Below are 26,951 nucleotides of genomic sequence, written 5' to 3' on the forward strand. Positions count from 1 at the left end.
ATACCAGGGTCAACCAAGGTAATGTAGGGCTTATGAAACCATGACGTTCCTTCCATTCATTCCAACTCCAGACCTTTGTTGCACGGTCAGCCACTTCTCTTACCTACACTGCTTCCTGTTTGGAACTTATGACAAAACTTCAGCTAACTTTAGAAAGTTCTAACCATTTGAGGGTTGATTTAATCACATATTGTTTTATTTGATTACCTGCTTAAGTGGAATATTTCTAGTAATTTTAAGATTATCAACCTGTTTTGAACATATTTTTACAGACTTTGTGAAATGTGATCAGTTCTGCGTGGTGTTTCTCAGATCAAGGAGATCTATGACACAGTATGACTATGAATATTGACCACTCGCTCCTTATTTTAAAAAGAGTAGCCCACCGAGAGATATAATTAACACAGTACTGATAGGGGGAGGGGACTTCTTGCAGCAAGCTAAGAAATCAGGACAACAATACACCCACGTGAGCCAGATCAACACTTTAACACCGGGAGTCATTTTATTCCCTCTGTGATTACGTTTCATTTTAGGTCTCGACTTTTTACTTCCTCTTTCAGAGAAAGTGTGGCTGAGAAATTACGACAAAAGAGGAGGAGAGGAAAACTTTCAGCCCCTGGGCCTCAGAACTATAGCATCTCCGCCGACTGCAGCCTATCATTGCTTCGTATGCACGCTGACGTGTGGTAGAGGGTAAGTTCTGGGCAAGTGTGTGTACACAGGCATACACAATCCAATTTCCTCTACTACACCCCACATGAATATGCGAACAGTGGGAGTCGGATGGGGAGGGTGAATAATTGAAAAAGTATGAATGAAGTAATTCCCCACTAATTCCCTTCCTTGATCTTGCACTCCTTCTTATTATAATGCCTCACAAACACGCACGCACACGCGCGCGCACACACACACACACACACATCAGTTGCATCATGATATCTTTCTTATCTTTTCACCATTTAAAAATGATATCCAGATGATTTCAAATTGTGCTCCGGATGCTATATTCATCTTCTACATGCTATAAATTCCTATCAGACGCTTGGATCTATCATCAAGCGATCAGTGCAGAGGCAGCTCGCTCTTATCTCCAAACTTGATCACAAATCGGAATGCAGATCATTTCCTGCTCAAATCTCTCATCTGTTTGTCATGCCCAGTTGTTGGCTGTCTTTCTATCTCCTCATCTGTATTCCAAACAGAGAACGCAGACAGATAAGAGAAAAAGAAATTTAAAAAAAAGAAAGACCTTCTTCTATCCCTCCCTTACTCTCCCTCTCTCTCCTCACAACCGCCTACCTTGCCTTCCCACCTCGCCTTCTCCCATTCTGACTCATACTGAAATCCCAGTGAGCATCCTCACTCAACCCTCACCCCCCCAAGCCCCCTTCGCTCTCATTTGTGTTTTCTCTCCCTTTGATTGCCAAGCTGGCTCGAACGCAATGAGCAGGGCAAGAGAGAATGAGCAAATGAAAACGACAGAGAGGGAGTGCAGAGATGGAGATGGGGAGGGAGAGGAGAAGAGAGGAGAGAGAGACAGAGAGAGAGAGGAAGACTCGGTGCTGCCAAACGTGCCTGTAATGAGGATTCTGTCAAAGGAAAGCTGGGGAGGAGGAGGAGGGTGTTTGTAGCGGTGTGGTGGGTGTATGTGTGTGTGTGTGTGTCAGAGTGAGATGGAGGTTTTGGAAGGAGTGGGTGTTTATTAGTGAAACCCCTCTCGCCCCCACATCTTCTTGCCTACAAGATTTGTGAGATCACAAAGCCACACTCGCACACAGTGGCAACTCCACATCCACCCACTCTCGCACAAATGCACGTTCACCTAAGCAGTGACACACAGTGTGAACCCATTCCTACTCAGAAACTTTGAAAAATGTGCATTTTCTTTTTCAGTTTTAAATGTTGCGTGAATCAGAGGAAGTAATGTGCAGTTGGTTAAAATGGCCCAGGCAGAATCAACTAACCCCGGAATGGCATCGGCATCGGCAAGGTCGTTCCCAGGATTAGGTCTCATGTGCCAAAAGCGTGCGGGGCAACCCGTGCCCTGAGGCGATGAGCTCCCAAAGTCACATGCCATCTCTTTTCATCAGCTGCAACTCTGACAGTGACACACGCAAAAACTTCCCACCATTACGCCAAAGTCATATGCTGAATGTAATTAATGTGCAGTGCCAGCTGTGCGTATGTGTAGGCAGCCATTTGTGCGCACACGAGTGTGTCAAAGGGGAGTGCCGGTGCTGGAGTGAGCACATCTGTTTGCACGAGTTAAGCGTGGAGATGACTGGAATTTAATGCGTTGATCACAGGGACTATTTCAGCTGGCATATGATTCCATATGTTGGAAGCTTACAGACTGACCACATGTCATGTCTGCCTGACATGCATTGTTTAGTAAAAACAACGCAGGATTTTCCATGTGTCTGAAAATCAGATCCAAAAAAAGATTTCCTAGATTTTATTTGTTAACAATCACTGAGGTGGGTCAGTCATTACATGATGCTGCACAATCAATTTCCATTTGTTATGTTTACCTGTAGACCATTGTTCCCGTGCAGACAGCTACAAGTGGTGCTCTGTGACAGTGGAATGTGCATCTGGAGCCAAACATCAATCAGATACACAGAACCTACAGCAATCCCAACCACATTTACACAAGAACAAGAGAAGAACACAAGAAATCAGACACATAGTTTTCATCTGAAGCCAAAGTTTGGTCACTAATATAATTTAGGGCTTGACCGTTTCACCCAACTTCAGCGAAGAACTGGGTCAGGCTAACACAGACACAGTGTGCAATAAGAAATTAAGAAGTATTGTTCTTTGAGCTATGAAATGTGATTAATATTTTTAATACAGCTTTGATCGTATAAGGTTGTAAAATGCAGTCAGTGAGCTTTCCCTGCTTCAGCCTTTGTCACACTCTACCTCCTATCTCTTTGTTTAAAATTCACTGTCTTCTGTTTGGCTGCTCTGTTGACACATCACTCCATGTACTCATATTGTCTGTTCGCTCATCACTCCCCTGTCACTCCTTCTATTTCTTTTTGTGAATTATACATTAAAAAAACAGTTGAAATGGATAGTCTCCAAACATCTAGTGCCAGCAAATATGCGTCACACAAGCCTCTGGCCCCCAGTCTGTCTTACTCTGAGTTTTCCTGTCTGTCTCTCCTACACATTGCTCCTTTCATTTCTGTCTCTCTCACTACTCGAGATGTGGGTCCCATTGCAGTTGCCTCACTTTCATCCTCCAGCCATTTTTATTCTCTTTTATTTAGACCCCAGTCCCGGCATTTTAATTCTGCTCCACACACTGTTCTACTTCCAGCGAGCGTATTCCCCCATCTGTCCCTCCTCCCTCTGCACTCCAGTCATCTCTAAAAAGTCATCTCCTCCCACCTTCCAGTGTCCCAGTGGGGGGAGGCCAGAGAAAGAGAGAGGCAGAAATGAGAGGGAGAGGGAAAAAAATTAGATTGGGGGGGCAGAAAAGATCGACACTTGATTGGGTCGGAGAAACTCCCCGGTGTCAGAAATTCACCTGCAAAAGCTCCCAGCTTCCCCCGCTTTTCTCATCTGTATTCATGGTCTTTCCTCCTCCTGTTCTCTCCTCTCCTCCTGCATCATGCCTCCTCACCTCTTTCCCTCTTTCTCTTGTCTGCCTCCCTCACAACCTCCCTGCCTCCCTCTCTCTCTCTGTCCTTCCGTGTCTCTTGTCATCCTGCATTGCTCCACCTGCACCGTGGTGCAGCACCGACAATCAGAACTCTGCACGCATACACATACACGACGGGCACGCAGGCACCCACACTTACAGACTCATACACACACACAACACAGGGAGACACACACCCACCACTTCCGGCAGCCCCCACCCTCTCTCACATCTTTCCACTGCAGACACGAAACACTCTACAACCCCTGGTGTGCCAGCGCTTCATCAAGAGACATTGCCAGCATTACATCACAACTGTATTCTGCATTTACACATCATTCGATACCACATATGAATCCTTGTAATGAAAAATGAAAAATATAGACTCACTGAGAAGAGTGAGAGGATAATAAGATCAAATTACTGATCGATTAGAAATATGCCTTGTTAATAAAAGCATTCAGTCCAACCATTTTACTAGTTGCCAATCAAATCCAAGCTACACCATGGACATGTTGGCAGTCAGTCACAGGGCTAACACACAGAGAGGAAACCACACACTCTCATATTCACGCCTTCGGCCAATTTGGAATCACTCTTACACCTGACAAGCATGTCGAGTGTGGAAGAGAGAAGGCCAGCCGACCTGAAGGTTCGAGCCCCCTCGCTGTGAGGCAACAGTGCACCGCCTTGTCGTGATCAGCACAAAGAAAATAAGACAGCGCCATGACAGTGTAGGAAAATCCTTTTGCTAATAGAAAACCACAATGTAAATCTGAAAAATGAAGTGTGTGCAGATCACTGTGTTAAAAAAAATGTTTCTGATTTCTTACAAGTTAGATTTTCTCAAACAGCCGTATGATTGCTTTTGGATTTGGGTTTAAACTTAAGTGGCTATTTGACAGAAGTAACTTCTTTTAATGACACATATAAGAGGCCACATTCCTGATTACTATGCCAAAAAGGTGAGCCAGACACCTTGGATAAATAATTTAGTGACATTAGGGAGGAATAGTTACAGAAAATAAAGTTTAGTTTGCCTCTGGATTAAAAAAAATGTGTGGGAGACTCTACGAAGGACAAGAGACTCTGGCCCTTTAATTTGGTGTTGCTAGGGAAATGAAGCTGTTTACTCTAGCATCAACCACACAGATGATCTCTGCTTAAACTGTACACATACTACCTCATATGCAGATGACTGCCCCCCCCCCCCACACACACACACGTTCACGCGCGCGCACACAGAGCCCCATCTTCATGTATATTTGCTTTGGCTGTTCCACATTACGCCTTCTCTTCACATTTCCCCATCATGCAGCTTGCAAGTTCACATGGAAGCTATCAGTAGAAGGCGTGAGAGAGAAGAGAGTGCATTACATTCATATAAATTACTACAAAGTAGTTAGGGGAAAGTTTGTTGGGCCAATCAGAAGTATTGGACGAAAGGACAGTTGGGTAAAAAAAAAAAGGAAATAGATAATCAACCCTGACACCTAGTGGTCATATATGAAAGTCCTGTGCTGCCATGTATGGTTGACGCTAAATACGATCTATATGTCTGTTAAAAAAATCTTTATATAACTTGTTGACCTGTCTCTTCCACACAGGCCTCACATGTAGGTCAATGCCTACGTAATATTTACATCAGAATGACTTCTATAAAAATGTGATAAATCTATCTATCTATCTATCTATCTATCTATCTATCTATCTATCTATCTATCTATCTATCTATCTATCTATCTATCATATAATAAAATGATTTTCACTATAAAAGGCACATCTTATATGATTTATGTATAAATATAGGGTATATTTATACACAAATTATATGTATATGTTACATTATATTTTAAAGCAAGCAACCACAAATTAATGGTTTAAATGTGTTTATGTCATGTATCAAATGTTTTTATACAGATTGTTGGTAAGTAACTTAAGTTAATAAAGTAATGAAACTGCCTGACTGATTTTTAAAAAATTTAGAACCACAAATTATGTAAAAAAAAAAAAAAAAAAAAAAAAAAAAAATATATATATATATATATATATATATATATATATATATATATATATATATATATATATATATATATATCTCGAAAATTTTGTTATTCATTCCATTGCTTGATTAAAAATATGCACGGGTTGATGTCACTGTGAAGGAACAGTACTGCTGGCTGCAACGTCACCCGGTTAAGATATTTGAACCAGCGGGGCCACCGTATTTGTTGTGTTTGTTCGAGTGAAAGCAAAGATGGCGGCGGAACTGGATCGAGTGCGAATCTCAGCTGCGGAACTCCGAGCTGAAGCGTCGAATTCAGTCAGCGTTACTGAGTGTCACAAAGGTGAGAATAAGTTAATTGGATACGCGTAAAGAACAAATTGCTGAAAGAGTCTTGAAATTCAAGCGAAAAAGTATCCCAAGTTATCTGAAAGTGACCGACGGGAGTTACCAAGTTTGTATCTAGCTAATGTTGTTAGCTAGCTAGCCAGCCGTGTGCCTGTCTACTCCATAGTCCCGCGCTGCCTGTTTTAAACGCCCCCTCTACAAAACGCTCGTCATAGTCTTGTCACGATTTAGTATTTCTACTTTAAACATTTAATCAGCTCTTTCTTACGCGTAATGTCTGCATTTAAAGTACACTACGCTTTTTTTTTTAAACGAGAATGCTAGACTCCTCTTGCGGTTAAGTTAAACGATAGTTAATGTTACAGAATTCGCCAACTCTTCCAACCGTAAACTTTAAACTTGCACATTGCGGCTATTAAGAAAGACGTCAAAAGGGTGATGCGGGTTTCTTAGTTTTGTGGGAAGTTTTGTGGATTTATCTGTACCTGGTCATTTCCGCTCATTCCTGCAAGGCGGATTCTGTTTGATAAACGCTATGAGCAGGTGGCTGTGTGTGAAACTTACATGATCACCATGATATCGGCCGACATCAGCCTGTTAGCAAGAAGACAACATTTACTTTATTTTGTGCCGTTTAAATGTTGAAAATCTAAGCGACGTTTAATTATTTTTGACATAATACAAGTGTAGTTATTTCCCGAGGAAAAAACAAGTACAGTATGCAGAAAAACAAAATAGCCATCTATCTATTTGTTTTCGCTTATCAAGTTCAGTGTTTCGGTTGGGCTGGAGCGTATCTTGGCTGTCACAGGGCGAGAGAAAGGAAACACCCAGGTCGCTACTCTATCTATAAATAAACTAACAAAAAAGTGGATAAATTGTTTCTTAAATGTTTTATCCGCGCAGAATTTAACAAGTGGTGCATCACTAAACAAAAAGAAACCTCAAAACTAAACATATCAGTGCTTTACAATATGTTCATAGGAAAGAAAAAAAAAACCTTTAACTGATAATGGTTTCCTGTTATAAGTGAAATATTAACTAGAACAGGCAGGGCTAGAGAGAGTTTGAGGTTAGTCTATGGTTAAAGAGCTAGTGGGAGAAGTTTGCATTAAAGGCTGCTTGGTAAAAAGGTTTGTTTCGTTTTCAGTAGATATTTAGTTAGTTTGGGGATAACATATATCCTCTCTGAAACAAGCTGGTCAACGACCATGTGGCAGTCGCTGTTTGTGAGGGGGTGAAAAAAAAGTGTATTCCCGAGTGGTTGCTGGAAGTGGCTAGAAATTAGTCACGAAAATGTATAAGATGGTTCACGAAAGAACTCCTGGGGATTGCTTTGTTTGCTTGCAGTTTGCTGCAGTCACCAGTAGTTTGCATTGAAAATGCCAGCTTGTCTGCAAACACAAAGTACTCGCCAAGCAGTAGGGAAAAAAATAAAACTTGTGTCTTAACTCTGCAACCAGTATTTTTCAAAAGGTGAAAATAAAACTCTGAGACAAGCTATTGGCACGGTGCTAGATACCTGAGCAGTCACAGTGAGGTTTTTGGTCCAGCAACTTCCAGGATCCTGTTTGAAAACCAGTCAGGAAAATACGACTGGAGGTTGCCAGTTGGTCGCTGATCAGTCTTTTGGCCTGGGTGACTGATGCCTCACGTGAGTTAGTATACAGGATGTACAAAAGAAGTTTGCATGCTTTAAAACAGTTAATATGTCCAATATAAGCAAGCTCTAAAAACCACCGTATTTCAGGACAGAGTTGCTAAATGGTACAAGGAGGATGATGGGACTAACATGGCCAACTGCACTTGACTTAATAGTCCTTGGATCAGCCTGTAAGTTAAACTTTGTGGTTAAAAATTAGCTGACAAAGGAACTTGTAAAAGTTAATCTGAGTCGATGTATCTGATAACAAGTAGTACTTTTCATATGGGGCCGACTGGACTAAAAAGCCAGAGAGACCTTCCTCACGTTTATGGTGTACTGACCCATTAGTTTGACATCTTTTATAATGTCACACACTACATTAGCTCTGGGTTCTGTAGAACTTAAATGCTTCTTTGGATTATTACCATTACAGTGGATTACAGTCCATTAAATATAAACTTAATTTGTTCTTTCTGCAGAGGAACAACAGGAGCATCACACACACAAGCAGCACAGAAGGCGTGAAGGAAAGCGTCCTGATCTGCAACGCTACCAGCCAGTTCCTGGACATGGACGACATAACCATGACAGTGAGCCAGAAACTGGTCAAAGTGAGCCCCTAGCTGCCGAATCACATGAGCATGATCAGCCATCCCAGAGTGAAAAAAAGGCTGTGTCTGGGGAGACACCTTTGGAGAGACAAGGGTGGACAGACAGTGGGACAGGTACCAATAAAAAGGATGAAGACAGGATGAGAGGCGATGGTGGTAACAGTCAGAACTGCAGAAAAGGGAGACATGCGCAGAATAAATCGGATACAAATGATGAAAAATTGTTTGTTGAAAAGGAAAATGAACATCAAGAACCTGTAGGAGCAGCTAAGCCAGCAAAGAAAACCCGAAAACCAGACAGAGAATTTTATCAACCTGGGAGTAGAAGAAACATTCAAGGGAAGGACAGTGGGGCTGGAAGAGAACAGGATAAGCCTCCTAAAAAGGAAGAGCAAAAAACCGAGCCAGAATCTCAGCAAAGTACGAGGGAAAGTGGAGTGGACATAAAAACCTCTATACAGAAGCAGAGTGGAAAAGATAAAAGAGTAAAAGGCACACAAGAGAGTGCAAAGGTGTTTACTTCTAGTGAGGCAAGTAGAAAGCAAGGAAGCCAAGATGTGGAAACACCTGAAATACCCGTTGATGCTTCAGTGGAGAAAATTACTAGCAAAGTTGAAAATCTCAACATGCAAGAAAAGGATAAAGTTGAATATACAAGTCAAGATGCTGGAGAACTAAGTTGCAAGGGAAGGGAACCAACTGACAAGAAAAGGCGAGGTCAAGGGTCAGGAACCAAAGATGAGGAAGAAAAGTCAGAGAAAAAGAGAGAAAGGGGAAACCGAAGGAGGAGAGGCGTGGAAAAGACTCAGGACTCCAGAAAAGAAGATGAGGCAGGTGATCAGGGTAAGAATAATCAAAGGAATACTGTGAGGGAAAAAGACAAGAGAGCTGTAGAAGCAGACGTCGAGAAAATGGATAAAGCAAAGCAAACACACCAAAATAAAGGAAGAGAGAACCGCAGAGAAAACCGAAGTGGCGAAACCAACAACAGCAGATCCAGAGATGCTGAGAGAGATGCCAAGACAGAAAAAAACGTAAACAGAAATCGATCCAATGCAAATGTCACAACACCAACCTCGAAACGCTATTCCAAATCAGATATTCGGCGCTCACGTAATCGAACTTACAGCAGTAGCTCAGCGAGCAGTGTGACTAGCCTGGATTATCCTGGACTAGGAAAGGATGTGGAGAGTACAAATTGGTCACATTCTAGAGACAACAATAAAAAGGGGGCTATTGTTGGTGGAGAAGGACAAAGGCATCCTTTAAAAAGTTGGACAACAAATGAGGAATCCTCTACAGAATCACTGGAAGGAAGTGAGATGAGTGACAGAGCAGACGATAGGAGGAGGAAGAGAAGAGGTGGTGAGGGCCAGTTAAGTAGAGAGAGACAGAGAGGCGAACGAAACAGACAAAAGGGAAACAAAGGTGGGGGTCAGGGAATCCTCAGGGTCTCTTTGGAAAAACAGTCGGACACCTCGTCACATAGTGGGGATGCACAACATCGCAAGGAGGGCCCCATTCCTCGTGGCCGAGGTGGGGGCATCCTGGTACTTCCGGCCCGGACAGATATCTCTAATTCACCTGAAGTGGGGCAAAGGCTTCTTTTTGGTGGAATTAGAGGTGGTGCAGCTGGCAGGAGTAGAGGAGGTCGAGGAGGAGGAGCAAGGCGACTCTGGGATCCAAATAACCCAGACCAAAAACCTGCTCTTACCAGCAATCAGTCCTCACAGCATTCATCTCTTCAGCAGTCTGTATATCTTCAGACAGGTACAGGATATGGACAGCTTCATTTTCTGGACACAGATGATGAGGTAGCAGGCAGCCCTCCAGTCACGCAGGGTGAGCGCTTTCGATCCCAGCAGGCTTCTGCCATGGCCTACTACAAATTCCAAAACTCGGACAACCCGTATTGCTACCCTGTGCCCTCCAGCAGCCCACATAATCCTAACACCAACCAGCGCTATCCATTTCCTTATCATATGGGACCCTACCAAATGGCTTACACTAATAGCATGTATCCAAGCCCTGGTGTGGGTCAGTTCTGCAGTAATTACAGGGGATCAGGTTATTCCCTCCCGGGTGCAGGAGGCAGTGTAACATTTGAAGAGGCAGAGCAACACACCAGAGGGGAGCTGGGAAGACTGCTGAGGGCTGCAGATGCACAGGAGCTTCAGCTCAGTAATCTGCTCTCCCGGGATAGAGTGAGTGCTGATGGACTAGATCGCATGGCCCAGCTCAGGTGAGCATTCAGGGACAAAGCTAGACATTTTTCTGTGTTTGTGTTTTTGTGGTTTGTTGTCCTAATGCCAGTTATTTGTCTCGGTGACAAGTGAGCCAATAATCTAGTTGAAAAAAGCACTATCATGTTGTTTCCTTCCATTTTAAAGAGCGGACCTTCTGGGGATATATGAGCAGGTCATCCTGACAGACATCGAGTTCTCAGACTCTCAGAACGTGGATCAGGCTTTGTGGAAGAATGTGTTTTACCAGGTCATAGAGCGCTTCCGGCAGCTACTCAAAGAGCCCACCTATGACAATGCCCCTCATATCAGAAACAAGCTCCTTACACTGCTTGATGAGGTAAGGAGCGTGTTGGAAATTTGCATAGGAAAAGGTTTCCCAAGAAACATATCTAACAATCACTTGGGCACTTTTCTGCCTGTATGGTTTCGATTATGGGTTCATTCATAACCCAAAATTAGTCTGTGTATCACTAGATGATGCAAATTGTATTTGTTACCTAAATCAGGGACAAATTTGTTTCCAAATCCATTTTAGAGAAGTAATTCATGTACTTTTAACAGAGAAGAATAAATTAATAATAAATACAAAGTCTTGTTAAACTTTTACTTCCTTTGCAGGACTTTATGACTCTTGGGTAGGGAGTTGAGTTTGATTTCATAATTAAGAGGGAAAGTCCTTCTAATTTTTATAATATTTTTCTATTCTTTTGTGTTTTACAGGGGGAATTATTCTTTGACGCACTACTTCAGAAGCTTCAGACAGTATACCAATTTAAGTTAGAGGATTATATGGATGGCATGGCTATCAGGGCTCGTCCATTACGCAAAACGGTAGGGAACCATTCCTTTTAGCTTTTTTGCTTCTGTAACATGTTCAATGTTGTACTGAATACTAAATGTTCAAAATGTAGTGAATGAGTTTCCATTGTACATGAAAACATCCAGTAAGCGGCTTTGAAAAGTCACCCGATTTCCATGTTACAACAAATGTTGCGACAATTTCTTAATTTTTTTTTTTATGTAGCGAATACATTTTTTTCAGGTGAAGTATGCACTCATTAGTGCTCAGCGCTGTATGATTTGTCAGGGTGACATAGCACGTTATCGGGAGCAAGCCAGTGACTCTGCCAACTATGGCAAGGCTCGCAGGTAGGCTTGAATTTGAGATTTCTCTTGGCATTGTAAAATTTCTGACAAACATTCAAGAGTGTGGGATGTGTCTTGATATTCAAATTTGAGTTTGAACAAGTGAGTAGACTGATATTTTAAAAATCTGACAACTCCTGAATTAACGAATGAGGAGTCACAACTACCATTTCTATTTCTTTTTTTCTAAGCAGTACAGATGTTTTATACCCGTTTTCATGCAGTGCAAGTGGCTGATCATTTCCATTGTTTCTCCCAGATATGCACACCTACAGTTCTGGACTGGTCACTATACTTTGAAACTTTGACTTCTTTAGATGTTTCAGTTATTATATGCTAAAGACACGATAACTTTTTACCTATATGTGACAGATTACTTAAACTTTTAAGGTAGAAACTGAAAACGTTTGTCTCTTTATTGATGTGTCATGACTGCTTGTTTACTTTTCCACAGCTGGTATCTGAAGGCCCAGCAGATTGCCCCAAAAAATGGACGCCCGTACAACCAGCTGGCTCTGCTGGCTGTTTATACAGTAAGTGATATAGATCAGACTCTTAAGTATTGAGAAACTTCACTTTTTTATTCTCATAGCTCCGTGCTTTGAAACATTCATTTTGAAGTGGTCCTAATCCTAACTAATTTATCCTACAGGAAAGTTTTAAGTTCAGATGCAACTCTTGTAGGTTGATGCAATATTGAATGAATGGTGTTTGAGAGCTATTCCTTTTAATACAATGTCCAAATTGTAATGGTTCAAAAGAATTAATGAAAGAAACCCCCATTTATAACTGCATAGCAAGTCAAAAATGTTCTCTATGATGTAGGCCTTGATCTTTACTTGTCAAGGATCAAAGGAAAAAATTAATGACTAAACGCTTAGAGCAGGGGTGTCCAAACTTTTTTCACTGAGGGCCACATACATAAAAATATAGGAGGGGCTAGGTCACTTACTAGAAATTAGGTATATAGCCTTAACTTTAGTGTATTAAAGTTAGAAAAATCAATTAAAAGTGGTCAAATGTGTTATATTGTTGAATATAATTAAAGACAAAACTGCCTTCATCACAACTTTCCATAAATGGATCTTTACTGATTTATTCAGAAAAAGCTTTGGTAGCTCATTCTCAGAACAGCAGCCTCAGATTTCTTCTTAGACAGAAGATTTACATTACAGAGAAAAAACAATAAAGAGGAAAATGGGACGGATACATTTCGAGTTTGTTATTAAAGTTATTAGGCTTAGCAACACACCTATTAACGTTCGTTTGAAACGGTTATCGACATTAACAGATTGAACTGGACTTAATTACAGGAGTTCATATAATTTTAGTAAATTATTCTGGTGAGTATCAGCTGCGCTGGGTATGTAAATCGGGCCATCCAGCTGCGGTGCTCCTCCTACGCCCCTTGTGCCAAAAATCCAGACAAATGTCACTTGATCAAGGAGCAAATCTGCATCAGATGAGATCAGCTGACTTTGCGTGTGCAGTGTGTGCGCTGTGTGCAGTGTGTGCGCTGTGCACAGCGGTGTGTACTCTGTGTTAACAAGAAAAATGCATATAAGAAAGTGGTGCACCAAAGCAGGGTAGTGACAGAATTGATGCGCATTATTGATATTTGAAGCATGTGTACTTGTACATGCATGCTCATTAATACACGGGTACTGTGGAATATATTTTTTACTCACCTTAAGTGGGAACGCCATTGCACTCAGTGGGAGCAGTGATGCTGCACTTTGGACCGAAGGATGGCTGGCAGCCAGGTCTCGATCATCATAGACGCCATTCCTTTGTGTGCACCTGCCATAGCTGGAGCCCCGTCTGTTATAACTCCCATTGTCCCATTTAAGTCTCATTTTGTCAATTGAGTCTGACACAGCTTCAAAAATATCCATACCCGTTGTTGTGCCTTTTAGACTCTTAAGATCGAGCAGCTCCTCTGTAACTCCAAAGTTCTCGTCCACTCCCTGCAACAAAATTAGCAGCTGTGCGGTGACTGTGACATCAGTGCTCTCATCGCATGCGATGGAGTAAAAATCAAAGGCACAAGCTTTATCAGACAGCTGCAGTTTAATGTTGGCTGACGAGTCTTCAATGCATCGCACAACTGTATTCTGGACATGCTGACGTTGTTGAAGTCCTGCACTTTTTCCGGGCACATTATTTCAGCGACTTTAACGAGGCTGTGTTTTATGAGGTCTCCATCTGAAAAAGGCTTGCCATGTCTTGTGATGAGTTGGGCGACCTCATAGCTGGCTATTGTAGCCTTTTCCCAGACTTTGGGCACGAAGAAAATACTGTTGCTGACCCTGCAGGAGAGCTACCCTTTGCTTTACTTTCTGCTCTCGCTCAGCACCAGTGTAGGATGCATAGGCCTGATGTTTGGTTTCATAATGACGTCGTACATTATACTCTTTCATAATTGCCACAGTTTCAGTGCAGATCAAACAGACACACTTCCCCTTGAATTCTTTGAAGAAATATTCACTCTCCCACCGTGTCTGAAATTTTCTGCTCTCACTTCCTACCTTTCGCTTCTTTGGTTCTGCCATGTTTAGTAACTTGGGGTAAATTTCTTCTGTGATTGTCCTTTTTGGTGGAGCAACTGGCTTGATCAACAGTAGCTCCCCCTGGTGTTAAACCTAAGACGTGCAATACACTCAAGCAAAAGTTGAAGTGCGGGCCATATTCTATTCTATTTATAAAATTTCTTGCGGGCCAATTGGACACCCCTGGCTTAGAGGATTTATCCAGTGTCCAACCCCCCAGTATGTATCTGAAGCAGAAAGACAAGGTTTCAGTTTGCAAGGTAAAAAAAGAAACCAGTGGAGCTGTTTATATTAAACAAAAACACATAAGGTGGTTAGTTATAAAATCATACTGATGATGTAGATGTCTCAAAAACTTGTGTATCAAATTTGATACATTTGGTGTTACATGCCTTCATATTCAACCAGCTGAATCTAAACTCATTGGAAGGCAGGCCTCTGCATTTGATCATTTCTGAAACCCTAAACCTTTGGCTACTTCTGTATCTCCCACAGTTCTCTCAGTCTTGATGCCCTTGGGTTAAAAATGAGACCTGCTGTAATGTAGTATTTCAAATTGTAAAGCACAGTACCCTAATAATGGAAAATGCATTGCTGTACTTAGGTTCAGGACTCCTAAGGGTAGAAATGTTACAGTTTGAATTAAGTAACTGGATTTGTCTTTTAGTGACTGTACGTCTGTTTGCATGTCCCTGAAAATGGGGAAAATATAACTGTGCTTTGAATGTGTGTGTGTGTTACCTCCCTCTTCTTATTTATGTCTTCTCCATTTCTAACCTACAGAAGCGGAAGTTAGATGCTGTGTGTTATTATATGCGTAGCTTGGCAGCTTCCAATCCCATTCTGACTGCAAAGGAGAGCCTCATGAGTCTTTTTGAGGAAGCCAAGCGTAAGGTCAGATACACGTTTCATGGACATTAACTTTTGTCAGATTTCTACAACAGAAAACACTTGAGATCACATCAAGTAAGATCTCAAGAACTTAATTTGAGAAGAACTGTCTAGCCAGTAGGGATTCATGCATAATTATAATGCCAGTTTTTGCCACAGGGTGTTTTCTCACCCCGCCTAATAGACCCTACAATAAATTTGCTTAATAAATTGCTTTATGAGAAAAATTAGGTCTTAAGGCACTGCAAGTGTTTCTTGTTGACAGACTGTTTTTATCTTTTTTTTTTTTTTTTTTGTAGGCAGAGCAGCTTGAGCGAAGGAGGAGGCAGGAGCATGAAGGAGGCTCCAGGGGTCCAGCAGTGAGAGGAAGAGGAAGAAGGGAGGAAGGCGCACGTGTGGAGATCTGGATTCGCCCCAGTGGACAGGCAGCAGCACCTTCCTCTCAGAGAGGAGGTAGTGAGTCCAGCAGAGATTCTGAACAAGATGGAGAGCTGGGCAGTCTCAGCGTTGCTGACGTAAGTCTCTGTGTCTATTCCTTAATACATATCAGCTCAAAGTCCTCTGTTTTTCCTCTGCATACTTTTTTTTTTTTTTTTTTTTTTTTAAATTTGCACAGCAGCCAGACTTTGGGTTCCTTGAAAAAATAACACCGTGTCTGCAGACATCTCCAATAAGGTTTTATTTGTAATCCCATGTAGTTTTTCCTCTAATTTATTTCCTCTCATAGAGTCTATATGAATTTGTTTTGGTGCTCATTTATGCCCTCTGTCATTTTTTCGTTTTCCCCCTAGGCTGTCATTCGGTCGACTCATATTTTCATTTCATTTTCATTTCCCTGCCTGAATTGAGTAATGTCTTTAAACCTCTTTACTGTTTTTATTTTTATTTACATTTTTTGCTCGCAGTGAAGCACCATTATTTATTAATTGAAATTGGTATAGACAGAGTATTGCTATTTCATCATTTATCACAGTGCTAGCTGAGAGAGTACGGTAGATTAAACCGGGTCTATGAAAGCATATTATGAGCAGCTCATAAGAAGAGGAGCAGCGGCTCCAGTACTGTCTTTGGCTGCAGGAACAGTATTGAGTAGCTGGACTCCAAGCACTTTTTTTCCCAAATTAATAAATAATTGGGTTCAGATCACGTATATTAGGGTTGGGCGATTGGACAAATATATCGACTATCATTTTTACAAGGGCGATTTATTAATTTATTTCCCCATCAGTAAGTTTGCTAATAATGATGGAGCTAATAGAAGCAGTCAACAGGTAAAAAAATAATAATAGTACTGTTTTAACAGCACCCTCTTTCATTTGCAAGTAAGTGCACCCTCCTCAGAGTGCACCCAAATGCAGCGATTCATTTACTCAAATTCATAACAGAAAGTAAGAAAGGCAGTAGCCCATGTTCAGAAAAAAACATTCAGATGGTGGACACGTACATGCTCATGCAAGTTAGTCGTGTTTGAGTCCTTTGCTTGCACTATACGTCTGCACAAGCGTCACACCGCTTTGGTTATATCTTTAGGTTTACCTCTGTCATCTGGTTTAAAGCCAAAGAAATCCCAAATTAGCGACTTTATATTTTTTGGGGCATATAGTCCATGTTTAGACTTCTTCTGTGTTGTAAACGCGCAAATCAGTCCATGCATGATTACATTGCTCCGCCCATCAAAAAGTCTGCGCATGCGCAAATATATCGCCCATCATCGATTATTGGACTTACGATTGTCGGGTGTAAAACTTTTATATATCACCCAACCCTTATGTATATGCAGTGGCACACAGAAAAGATAAAGACACTATCTGCTTTTTCTACATTATTTACAGTGTAAAACCTGGGCTATTATGCTGACGCTGCCTAGTCAGCTGATGTAGGTACTGACAAACTCCCTGTAACTGCAAGGATGATGAAGCTCTGATTTCATTTACAATTTAATATTACACAGCAAAAAATATGCTGTTATAATTTATTACACACCTACATTCCAGTATCATTTATATTATGATATATCGGCTGTAGCGTCAGAAGAAGCAGGAGCAGCCTTTTTCTGTTCCCATTTTATTTTATTTTTTGTCCTCCTCCACATAATCAGTCTATTATTTGTCAGTGGACACTGTTGAGAGGCATGTGTATCCTCTTTGCTGTCTCTTAGTCCCATTTCTTCCTAACCCTATTGTTCAAAATACCAAGCGCACTTAAATGTTGACGTCATATCAAAATGTGCGTCGTCTCTGGATGAAAACATGTTTTCTTGCAATGTGTTGCACTTGTGGATTAGTAAGTAAATAAAACTGTTGCTGATTTGGCCTTGTGTTTTTTTTTTTTTTTTCTCTCTACAGCTCAATAAGAGATTCATTCTGAGTTTCCTGCATGCTCATGGGAAGCTCTTCACTAAAGTGGGGTGAGTCTTTCAGCTCTTAAGTTCATAGACTGACTGTGTTTAAAAGAATGATGATGATGATGATGATGAAAAATAGCACTGAGGCTAGCCCAAGAAAATGTGCTTGACTAAAATGTTGCCTAGGCTTTAACCAGAAGATCAATCTGCGTGTTTTGTAGGTTAACTAAATTAATCAACAATATACTAGATTAACTAAATTGACTGCAGTGCACTAAGTGCACTCTACCTGCTGCCTCATTAACATTAATTAGTTCTTAATAAACAAAAAGGTAGTGTTTGTAGCAAATTTAAATGATTTAACATTATTTCGTAATAATATGAAAACTGCATATTTAGATGATTTCTGAAAATAGAACTATATCAGCGGGTGAGCACTATTATGGAATAATGCAATAATGTTAATGGCGCTCTTGATCTGAGCAATAAATTGGATTATTCCCATTATGTTATAATGGTTTCTGTTTTGAGAACCAGGATGTAGCTGCTGCCTTTGGCAGCGGCTGAAGCAGTCAGAGCTGTGTGTGCCATTATAAAACAATTATTACTGAAATACATCAGTTCACATGTTTTCACACTCAAAGCCTCAGGTGTCTGCATAAAATAAAATTCTTTATTTAGACCTGATATTGAGAAATTCCTCTGTTATAGCAGCCAGAATGTCAAATACATAATATAAATAGAATATAGTAAAGTGTCTACTAAATGAAATGCCTCAAATACAAGAAATCCAACACAAACGGAGTGCAGGCAAGCAGTGCAGATGTCAGATGACATTAAAGTGGGTCAGTATAACAGTGGAAAGAGTGGTCAATATAATAATGTGACTTGGTGTGTGGAGAATGTTGGGTGTTGTGACAGCACAGCGTTAAAATGGAGATCGACAGAGCACGTGACTTTTGCGCATTACATTGTGGGTAAGAGTGGCACCAAAATCAAAACACTGCATCAAGCGCTAGCATTTCCTGCACCGGTAATCATTCATTCTGCGGTTTTAATCCCTACTTGCATTTTATTTGCCCCAAAAACAGTTATGTACAGAACGACGGAGCTGCCCAGCTTTCGTCACGCACATATTTATTATTATATGGTCCTAAGTGTGAGTGCATACACTCACAAAATGTTTAGTAACTTCAGATCCCTGCAACAAGCCCAGATCCAGTTTACTTTGGTGATTTGGACTATTCCATTTCACAGCTGTTGTTACATTTTTTCCTTTATCTCCTGTACAGGCCAACGCAATCTATTTATCGTTTCAGGTTGTTGTATTACACAACATTTTCAGATCTAATAGAAATAAAATGAGTGTTTCGTAATTCATTTAATGTATTGTCTTTATTTATAACTGGCATTGTTTCATTCTATTATAGCCTCTTACAAGAAAGAGGTAAAATTGTATTCCATCGTGCTTTATTAGCTGCTTTGGTAAAAAAACAAATCAACAATGCAAAAACAAAACAAACATTGCAAAACAACATACTGGAAAACAGTTATTTATCACTTGATTGCTTCAATACAACACTTGGGCACATATATGCCTGACTTTTTGTGTCTGTTTTGATCTCGCTCTCTCTCTTAACCAAATCTCGCTGTGGTAGCAGCTTTAAACTCTGTATGACCCAGGTTGATAGAGGGTGCCCAGTCTGGATCGCATTCCAGCATTTTGTAGGCTGGTTTTCCTACAAAACGCAACAAACATTAGCCCGAAAAGCCACAGTGAACAAAGCAGCATAGCGCAACGAATTCAATTCAAATCAATATGAGACTTATTTGTAAACTACATGAACAATTATGTCATGATAAATTATGTAATAACTACAACAGAAGACTTACCTTTGTGGAAATGCTTGGAGCAGACTAACCTGTGAGCTGGAGTGTTCTGGAACGTTATATTTGGTCTTCGAATGGCTGCAATCCAGGCCATCCGTCAGCTCTTTGTTACTTCGGAAACACGGCTTGAACAATTTCTCTTCCACGACGTAATCCGATTAAAAAAAAAAACAAAAAAAAAAACTATCTCTTTACCTGTTGGCTTCCCGTGGCTAGTACTGCTTGCCACTCGTACCTACAATCCTTTGCGGTTTTACCCCGAAATGACGTCACATTTTCAATCTCTATAAAGTATTAATGTGAGCGAGCAGATGTAGTACATCCTAATGTAGCCAAGTTTCTATTTCGACTGAATAGCTCCGTGAGCTTACAAAAGCATATCGACTCAGAGACTACTACATACTGAAAACTGTATTTTTCTGTTTGCCTCTGTGCCAGTGACATATAATTGGAAATGTGTGTCTTATCTGTATAGCATGGAAACGTTTCCTGGAGCTGCGACCCGTGTTCTGCAGGAATTCAGGACGTTGCTCCAACACGGTCCACACATGCTGGGAAGTACACACATGCTGCAGATCATCACCATTAATATGTTCGCCATACACAATGCCAACAGCAAAGGTAATATTGTGCACAACCTAATGATAATGATGATGATAATGATAATCATCATTTTCAAATGTCAAGTTGTTTGTGGTAGTAACACTGGAGGTTTATTTGCAGTATTATCAGAAATGGCTGGTAAAAATAGTTTTCATGAAGCTTTTAACATGGACTTTATTTTCTGTAAAATTTGACTCCGTTTATTAATAGGTTGGCATGTTTGAACACGATTAAGTTTAGTGACCACTGCAGACTGATTCTAACTGATTTTAACATACTTTGATTCTAATCTTTTCATTTCAGGTCTTTTGTTATGCAACTGAGCATGGAGTTCTTTTCCAACTCAAATATGTATAGACCCAAGCCGTGGTTTCACACAAGGCAGTGATAAACGACTGTTTGAAATTCTGTCTTTCAGGTGAAGAAGGAGAAGTGCGATCTGTTTTACAAGAGCAGAGCACTGCCCTGGGTCTCGGTATGTTTGCACTGCTGGTGCAGCGCTGCACAGAACTTCTTCAAGAAATTCCTGCAGGTATTCACGCTTTACACATCAAGCTTTTGATCAACAGCATTTTTTTTTCTTACAGTTCAGCCACAATATTCATATCATAAACTGTTCAAATAAATTAAAGAAGCAATTTTGAAAACACATCAGATCACATTGTTTGATGGAAATGAAAATTCTCAACCTGCAGATAACTGAATTCAAAGACCCTAAAAATCAAGGTGAAAAAAATGATGTGCAGAAACTCAGATGGAACTCTGTTTTTATGGCCCCCACATGCTTCTATAACTGCATGACGAGATGTTGGGAAATGCACCTAATGAGAGTATGGATGGTCCTCTGGCGGATCTCCTTATAGATCTGGAGCAGGGCATCATTGAGCTCTTGGACAGTCTGAGGTGCAGCCTGGGAGCATTGGACAAACTGAAACATGATGTTTTAGAGGTGTTCAATTGGATTTAGGGCAGCCAAGAATGAGGGGCCCCAGTCAGTGGTCTTAATTCCTTCATCCTCCAGGAACTGCCTGCATGCTCTCACCACATGAGGCCAGGCATTTTCATACACCAGGAGGAACACAGGACCCACTGCACCAGTGTAAGGGCTGTCACATGTGCTCAGGGGGAACCTGTGAAAAGCACAGTGTGCCACTGGTGGATCTGCCAATTCTGGTATTCTGTGGCAAATGCCAATTGAACGTCATAATGCCAGGCAGTCAGCACAGGGCCTACTAGATGAAATCAAGACCTCAGGCCACCCCCGTGAAGTCTCTCTGACCAGACAATCAGAAACTTTCACACTAGTGGTCTTCTTGAAGTAGTTTTGTAGCTCTGGTAGTCCTCATCTTGTTCCTCCTTGCACAAAAGAGCAGACACCGGTCCTGCTGATGAGTTAAGGACCTTCAACAGCCCTGTCCAGCTCTCCTAGAGTAACAGCCTGTCTGCTAGAATTTCTTGAGACTGTGCTGGGAGACACAGCAAACCTGGGAAGTCTGCGTAGTGTAGTACTGTCTTGGAGGAGCTGGACTTAACTCTGCAACATCTGTAGGGTCCAGGCATTGCCTCATGCATTGCCAATGCAAAACTGATGTAAAACAGTCAGAAAAGATGAGGAGGGAAACATGTCTGTCTCCACCTGTAAAACCATTCCTGTTTTTGGGACTTATCTCATTGTTGCCACTTTAGTGCACCTGTTGTTAATTTCAAGACCATCAAAGCAGCTGAAACTGATTAACAACCCCCTCTCCTACTTAACTGACCAGATCAGTTACGTACTATAATATATCTGCTAATGCCTACTATAGAATTGGCAGGTAAAAGCATTCAAACATGTAGTCAGCCCTGTCTCCCTTCGTCTGTTACTTATCTTTAGACAAAAAAGTTCAGTTACGCTGATAAATGCTTTTGGAAAACTTTAAATGAATCCTAAGATTTTCTTTAACCTTCTGTGAATAGTGTAGACTGCAAAGTGAGATGTGGTTTGCTTTTGGTTGGACTTGGGTCGCACCATTACACTTGATTGAAGATGCATCTTCATTTTTACAGCTGTGATAACATTTTGTAAATTTTATGTTTGGACTTTTTTCCACTTCTGAAATTGCCCATAGTGTTAATTTCAATTGTTTTGTGTGATATTGAAGACTTCAGTTCGAAAAACTCTCTTTCAGAACCAGTCCCAATGACAGATGGAGAGGAGGAGGGTAAAGCGGAGGAGATGGAGGGTCTTGTGAGAGTCTCTGCCTTCCCACTAGAACTAAGGGAAATGCTGCCAAGCATCAAAGTCTGGTCTGACTGGATGCTGGGACACCCAGACCAGTGGAACCCACCACCATGCAGTATAGAGTGCGAACTTTAACCTAGAGTAAACTTTTGTTATTTTTTTTTTCTCCACCTGGCGGCAGCAGCAGAAACAAGTTGTAAACACATCACTTAGATGACCTAATAATACTTATTAACTTTCATACACCAGCAACAACAGAACATCGCCATCCAAGTCATGTTTCTGGCTACCAGGAAATATATTTAGTTTCTAAATTGTTGCCACTCTTTAAACAATATAGTTACTTTTCAGTGTGATAATGACCAGGTAGTATACTATGCCTATTGCCGCCACAGTATACTATACTTACAGTATACTTATTATTATTATTATTATTATTATTATTATTATTATTATTCCTCGCCCCCCCATTTGAACTTCAGCAGGTCATCTTCAGCATTTCTGCCCTATACAATGAGGTGCTGCCATGTTAGAGGCTGATTAAATATTTTCAAAAAAATAGCCAGAAAATTCATATTTTGTACCTGATGTACCTAATAAAGTGATCAGTGAGTGTGAGTTTTAGGACCACAAATAGTTACTGTTTCTTTAAATTTACTGTTTAATTTTTTAATTCATTTTTATTTTATCCCTTTCTCCTCCTTTCTTTAAAGTTGCAGCCCCAATGTCTGGCAGTGCCTGGCTGATCTGTGTAACTTGCTGGCGCGCGTGGACCATGGCGAAGTACCCCTGTACAAAGTGGATAGTGAAGAAGGAGAGGGGGATGAGGAGCTTATGCTGCTTCAATTGAAGGAAGACCGTCTGCTTGCTGGCTTTGTACCGTTGCTGGCTGCACCACAGGAGCCATGTTACACAGACGGACACACTGACATGGTTAGTGGAAAGGAGAGCTGTATTTCATTACATCATAACTTAAACGCTTAAGTTAAGTTCACTTATTGGATATTCCTCTGTTTAGTCTTCTGTCACCTACTGAGTGCCAGGCTTTGTATTCACGCTCATCCTCTGCTTCTCTGTCATGTGCATAAACCCCAAACTTCTTTCCTCAGGCTATAGCAGCAGATTGTAAGAGAGTTACTGTGCTGAAGTACTTTTTGGAGGCTTTGTGTGGACAGGAAGAGCCTTTGTTGGCTTTCAAGGGAGGCAAATATATCTCTGTGGCAACTCCTCCTGCACCTAACCACTCAACAGATACAAGAAGCAGGCAGGATTCTCTAACAGAAAAAGAGGTGACTTTCTTCTCCTACGCATCCTCCAATAATCCTTCTACTTCTTCACTCTCTCCCTCTGGTCTTTTTCTTCTGAGAGCCTGATTGCCTTTCACGCTTTTACCTATATTAAATTTATGTAAACACTGGAGTTAAAATTTCCAGAGGCTGTTGAAACAAGAGGTAGAAAATGTCTCATTATCGTCTGCATCTGTTTAACAGGGAGATGATGTCATACTCGAGGCAGTGTCTTCTCTCTCTGCATCAGAGGAAGAGGAAGTTGAGGAGGCCGGAGACAGCGAGAATGACATCAGAGAGCTCAAGGCACGACGCCATGTCCTTGCCAATAAACTGGCACAGCAACAAAAGCGAAGGGATAAAATAAAGGTAAAACAGGCTTTCACGTCCTAATATAGTAGAGTCTGAAGTTGTCGCAGAGTTGAATGTCATGTAAAATATAAATGTGTGTGTTCCAGGAGGTGCTGCAGACTGGCGGGCAGTTGGAGCTTGAAGTGAGGCCTCTCTTTCTGGTTCCAGATACAAATGGATTTATTGATCATTTGACAGGGCTGAAGAAACTCCTGCAGTGTGGAACATACATAATAGTTGTGCCACTCATCGGTAAGAATAACAAACACAGACAAAGAGAAGAGGAAATGAATAAAAGCAGGTGGAGGAGGATTAGCTTTTAGTTCAGTGACATTTAAAATGATAAGGATTCCACATACATTTCCATGTAGAAATCATATGTATGCTCATGACGTGGTCTGTTTTCTCTCTGTCAGTGATTACAGAGTTGGATGGCTTGACTAAAGGCCAGGACAGTTTTGGTGGAGGAGTGGAGTCAGGAGGGCGCAACTATAGTGTCAGTGCGGCCCATGTGAGGGCTGTGCAGGAGAAGGCTCGGATGGCGGTGGCTTTCTTAGAAAAAGGATTCGAAGCCAGAGAACAGTGCCTCAGAGCTCTAACAAGCAGAGGAAATCAACTTGAGTCTATTGCCTTCCGTAGCGAGGATATGTCTGGGCAACAGGTAGAAACCCAGATTAATTAAATACAAATTAAAGCCTGTTTCTTTTGCTTAGAAGCAAAGGTTGGCTTCTTAAATCTGCTGTTTTTTGCTAACTGAATGGTCTCTTCCTTTTCAGGGTAACAATGATGATATTATTCTGTCCTGCTGTCTTCACTACTGCAAAGACAAGGCTAAAGATTTCATGCCTCATCAGAGAAGTATGTAGCATTAACCTACCATTTGCTCCATGTGTGCATTCATATTTCCTCACATTCATGCATATGCATTAAAAAGTGTTTATTTCTTACTCCTCTCTGGCTTCCTGCTTCAAAAACAGATGGCACCGTGAGGCTCCAGAGAGAAGTGGTACTCCTCACAGATGACCGTAACCTCCGTGTCAAAGCTTTGACCCGCAACGTACCTGTGCGAGACATCCCTTCTTTCCTCAGCTGGGCCAAAGTGGGCTGAACCAGAGTAAGCCTAAATACAAGGAACCCAACTGCTGAAGTCTGCTTGTCAGTCAGCCAAGAGAGAAGACACACTTGAGCGGAGGAAGATAACAGGGGACAGGAAATGATAAAGAAAGTAAAGAACCACTTCTTATGAAAAACAAGCAAATGTAGAGAGAGCAGAGTGGTTTCAATTAGCTTTTCCCCCTTGTGACAAAGTAAGTGTGTGTATGTGTGTGTTAAGATCAGAGAGCTTCCCTGGAGAGAGGCAGGAAAGACTTAAGTCTCAGAAAGGCTGGAGTGGAAAGGAGGAAAAATGGAGTGAATTGATTTGTAGGTTGCCCTGTCCAGCCGCAAACCTCTGCTCCTATAAATCGTATGCTCTGCAGGCAGTGTTAAAATTTGAATCTGATGATAGAATGAGCCAGAATGGGGGAAGAGTGTCTATGGTCATTTAATTGATTAAAGACAGCATCACTGAAGGCCATAAATGGCACTTGTACCCCTCTCTGAGGGCCCAGGCTTAGATAAAGCTTCAGCCTAAACAGCAGAGCTAAGAGAATGGCAGGAGGAAATGGCCACAGCTGGGTGGTCTGTGTCAATACAGTTAAAAAAAAAAAAAAAAAAAAAGCAGCTGATATTAGGTGGGGGGGGGGGGTAATCAGGAGCCTTCATGCAAACTCAGCACTTCCACGGAATCCCATGCAGATATGGCATTTCCTGCTAACCCAGGAAATGCTTGATGCCTGTTTGGTATCTTGGGTTATTCCTCCAGATTGACACTAACAGTTTTTGTTTGTTTTTGTTTCTTTGTAAAGTCAACGGCAACATCGGATATGGTTTAGTCTTCTGTTTGTACTTTTTTTTTAATTTTTATTTTAATTTTTTTTTACCTGTTGTAAAATATGTTGTTCTTAAAAGCTGTTAGCTCTGATAATAAACATCTGCAAAGTTTTCCTAAAAAGATCTGCTAATTAAGCAAATCCAGTTTTAATTTAAGTCAGGGTGAAAATAGAGTTATAAGTACTCCGAGAGCATCATTTTATTGATCAAACATCAGCACCGACTCGAGCCGTTGAAGACAAATTAGACGCTATTCTGAAATCCACATAAATCTGTGTGATGGAATTTGTGCTCATACAAATATAATGGGAAGGGCTTTGATTCCCTGGCACAAAAGGGGAGTAAATAAAAACTCAGACATCAGAAACCATCACCCTTTTTGTCAAATTGTCATTTGAAGGTTGGATTTGTTTGTTTTGTGTTAGGTTTTCAGTTCTAGAAAATAGGATTTCATTTAAGTGGCATTCGGCCCATATATGGCTTTAAACAATATGAAGCGCAGGATTACAAACGCTCGCTGACCCGGCCCATCGTGTGTCATGCTCTGATCCTTTGCAAAGACTTTGCAGGATTTTTATTATCAAGTATAGACTTGTGAATTTATTTGTGCTGTTTTGTTTAAACCACCGCAGCAGGTTACGATTTCAGTAGCTTTCCTCTCATTACATTATTTGTATAGTTAGTGTTCTTATTTTCAGTGTGACTTTGCCTTTCAGTTTACAAGCACGCTTTTCTAGTAGCTGAAATACATAAACATAGGTTTCAAAATTACCGTGAAAATCAGGCGGCAGACATGTAACAAAAAAACAAAGGAAAAAAAAGTGTTGTGCTTTTTGTTGTAGCTTTAAAAGACAGTCTGGATGCTTTAGATTTGTATTTGTGTCACAATATATGTCAGAAACTACACTTATTCATCATTCACTCATCCCAGTTCAGATCTTTGGATTTAAAATGTTATTGAACTTCTTTCCGTCTTCCATCGCTCATTGACGTTTATGTATTTGTATGAGCTGTCTGCTAGGTTTACTCGTCTTTTTCAGACCCTCTGTTTTGGTGCTGCTGTAGTATTAAGTGCAGCCTGTTGTGTTAAGTGGGCATTGCTGCTGTGTTTTAGTGTTGGAGCAAATGTAGTGCTGTAAGCAGCTTAACTCAAATGACTTTTCCCTTCATCCGTCATTAAAAATGTTTTAAAGGCTTTGTTTTCACCTCATTGGCGAGCAGATGAAGA

General features: G+C 41.0%; 1 protein-coding gene across 2 annotated transcripts; it reads left to right on the forward strand.

The window, feature by feature from the left end:
• The first annotated feature begins 5,866 nt into the window (after positions 1-5,866).
• smg6 (SMG6 nonsense mediated mRNA decay factor) lies at positions 5,867-26,918 on the forward strand. Of its 2 annotated transcripts, none has more exons than XM_085420816.1 (19): positions 5,867-6,003; positions 8,133-10,506; positions 10,655-10,847; positions 11,231-11,341; positions 11,535-11,659; positions 12,111-12,189; positions 14,989-15,099; positions 15,396-15,611; positions 17,442-17,503; positions 19,806-19,951; positions 20,352-20,465; positions 22,102-22,276; positions 22,868-23,087; positions 23,264-23,443; positions 23,645-23,809; positions 23,899-24,043; positions 24,208-24,452; positions 24,568-24,649; positions 24,769-26,918. In XM_085420816.1, exons 1-19 carry the CDS (start codon positions 5,913-5,915, stop codon positions 24,897-24,899), a joined length of 4,965 nt encoding a protein of 1,654 aa, XP_085276942.1. In that variant the 5' UTR covers positions 5,867-5,912; the 3' UTR covers positions 24,900-26,918. The 2 variants fall into 2 exon arrangements, with proteins under 2 accessions (XP_085276942.1, XP_085276943.1); XM_085420817.1 differs by having other exon boundaries at positions 11,553-11,659.
• The last annotated feature ends 33 nt before the right edge of the window (positions 26,919-26,951 follow it).

This window comes from Rhamphochromis longiceps, linkage group LG10 (assembly GCF_057381845.1).
Source record: "Rhamphochromis longiceps isolate RC_006_pf linkage group LG10, R_longiceps_female_GT1.1, whole genome shotgun sequence".
Taxonomy (NCBI): domain Eukaryota; kingdom Metazoa; phylum Chordata; class Actinopteri; order Cichliformes; family Cichlidae; genus Rhamphochromis; species Rhamphochromis longiceps.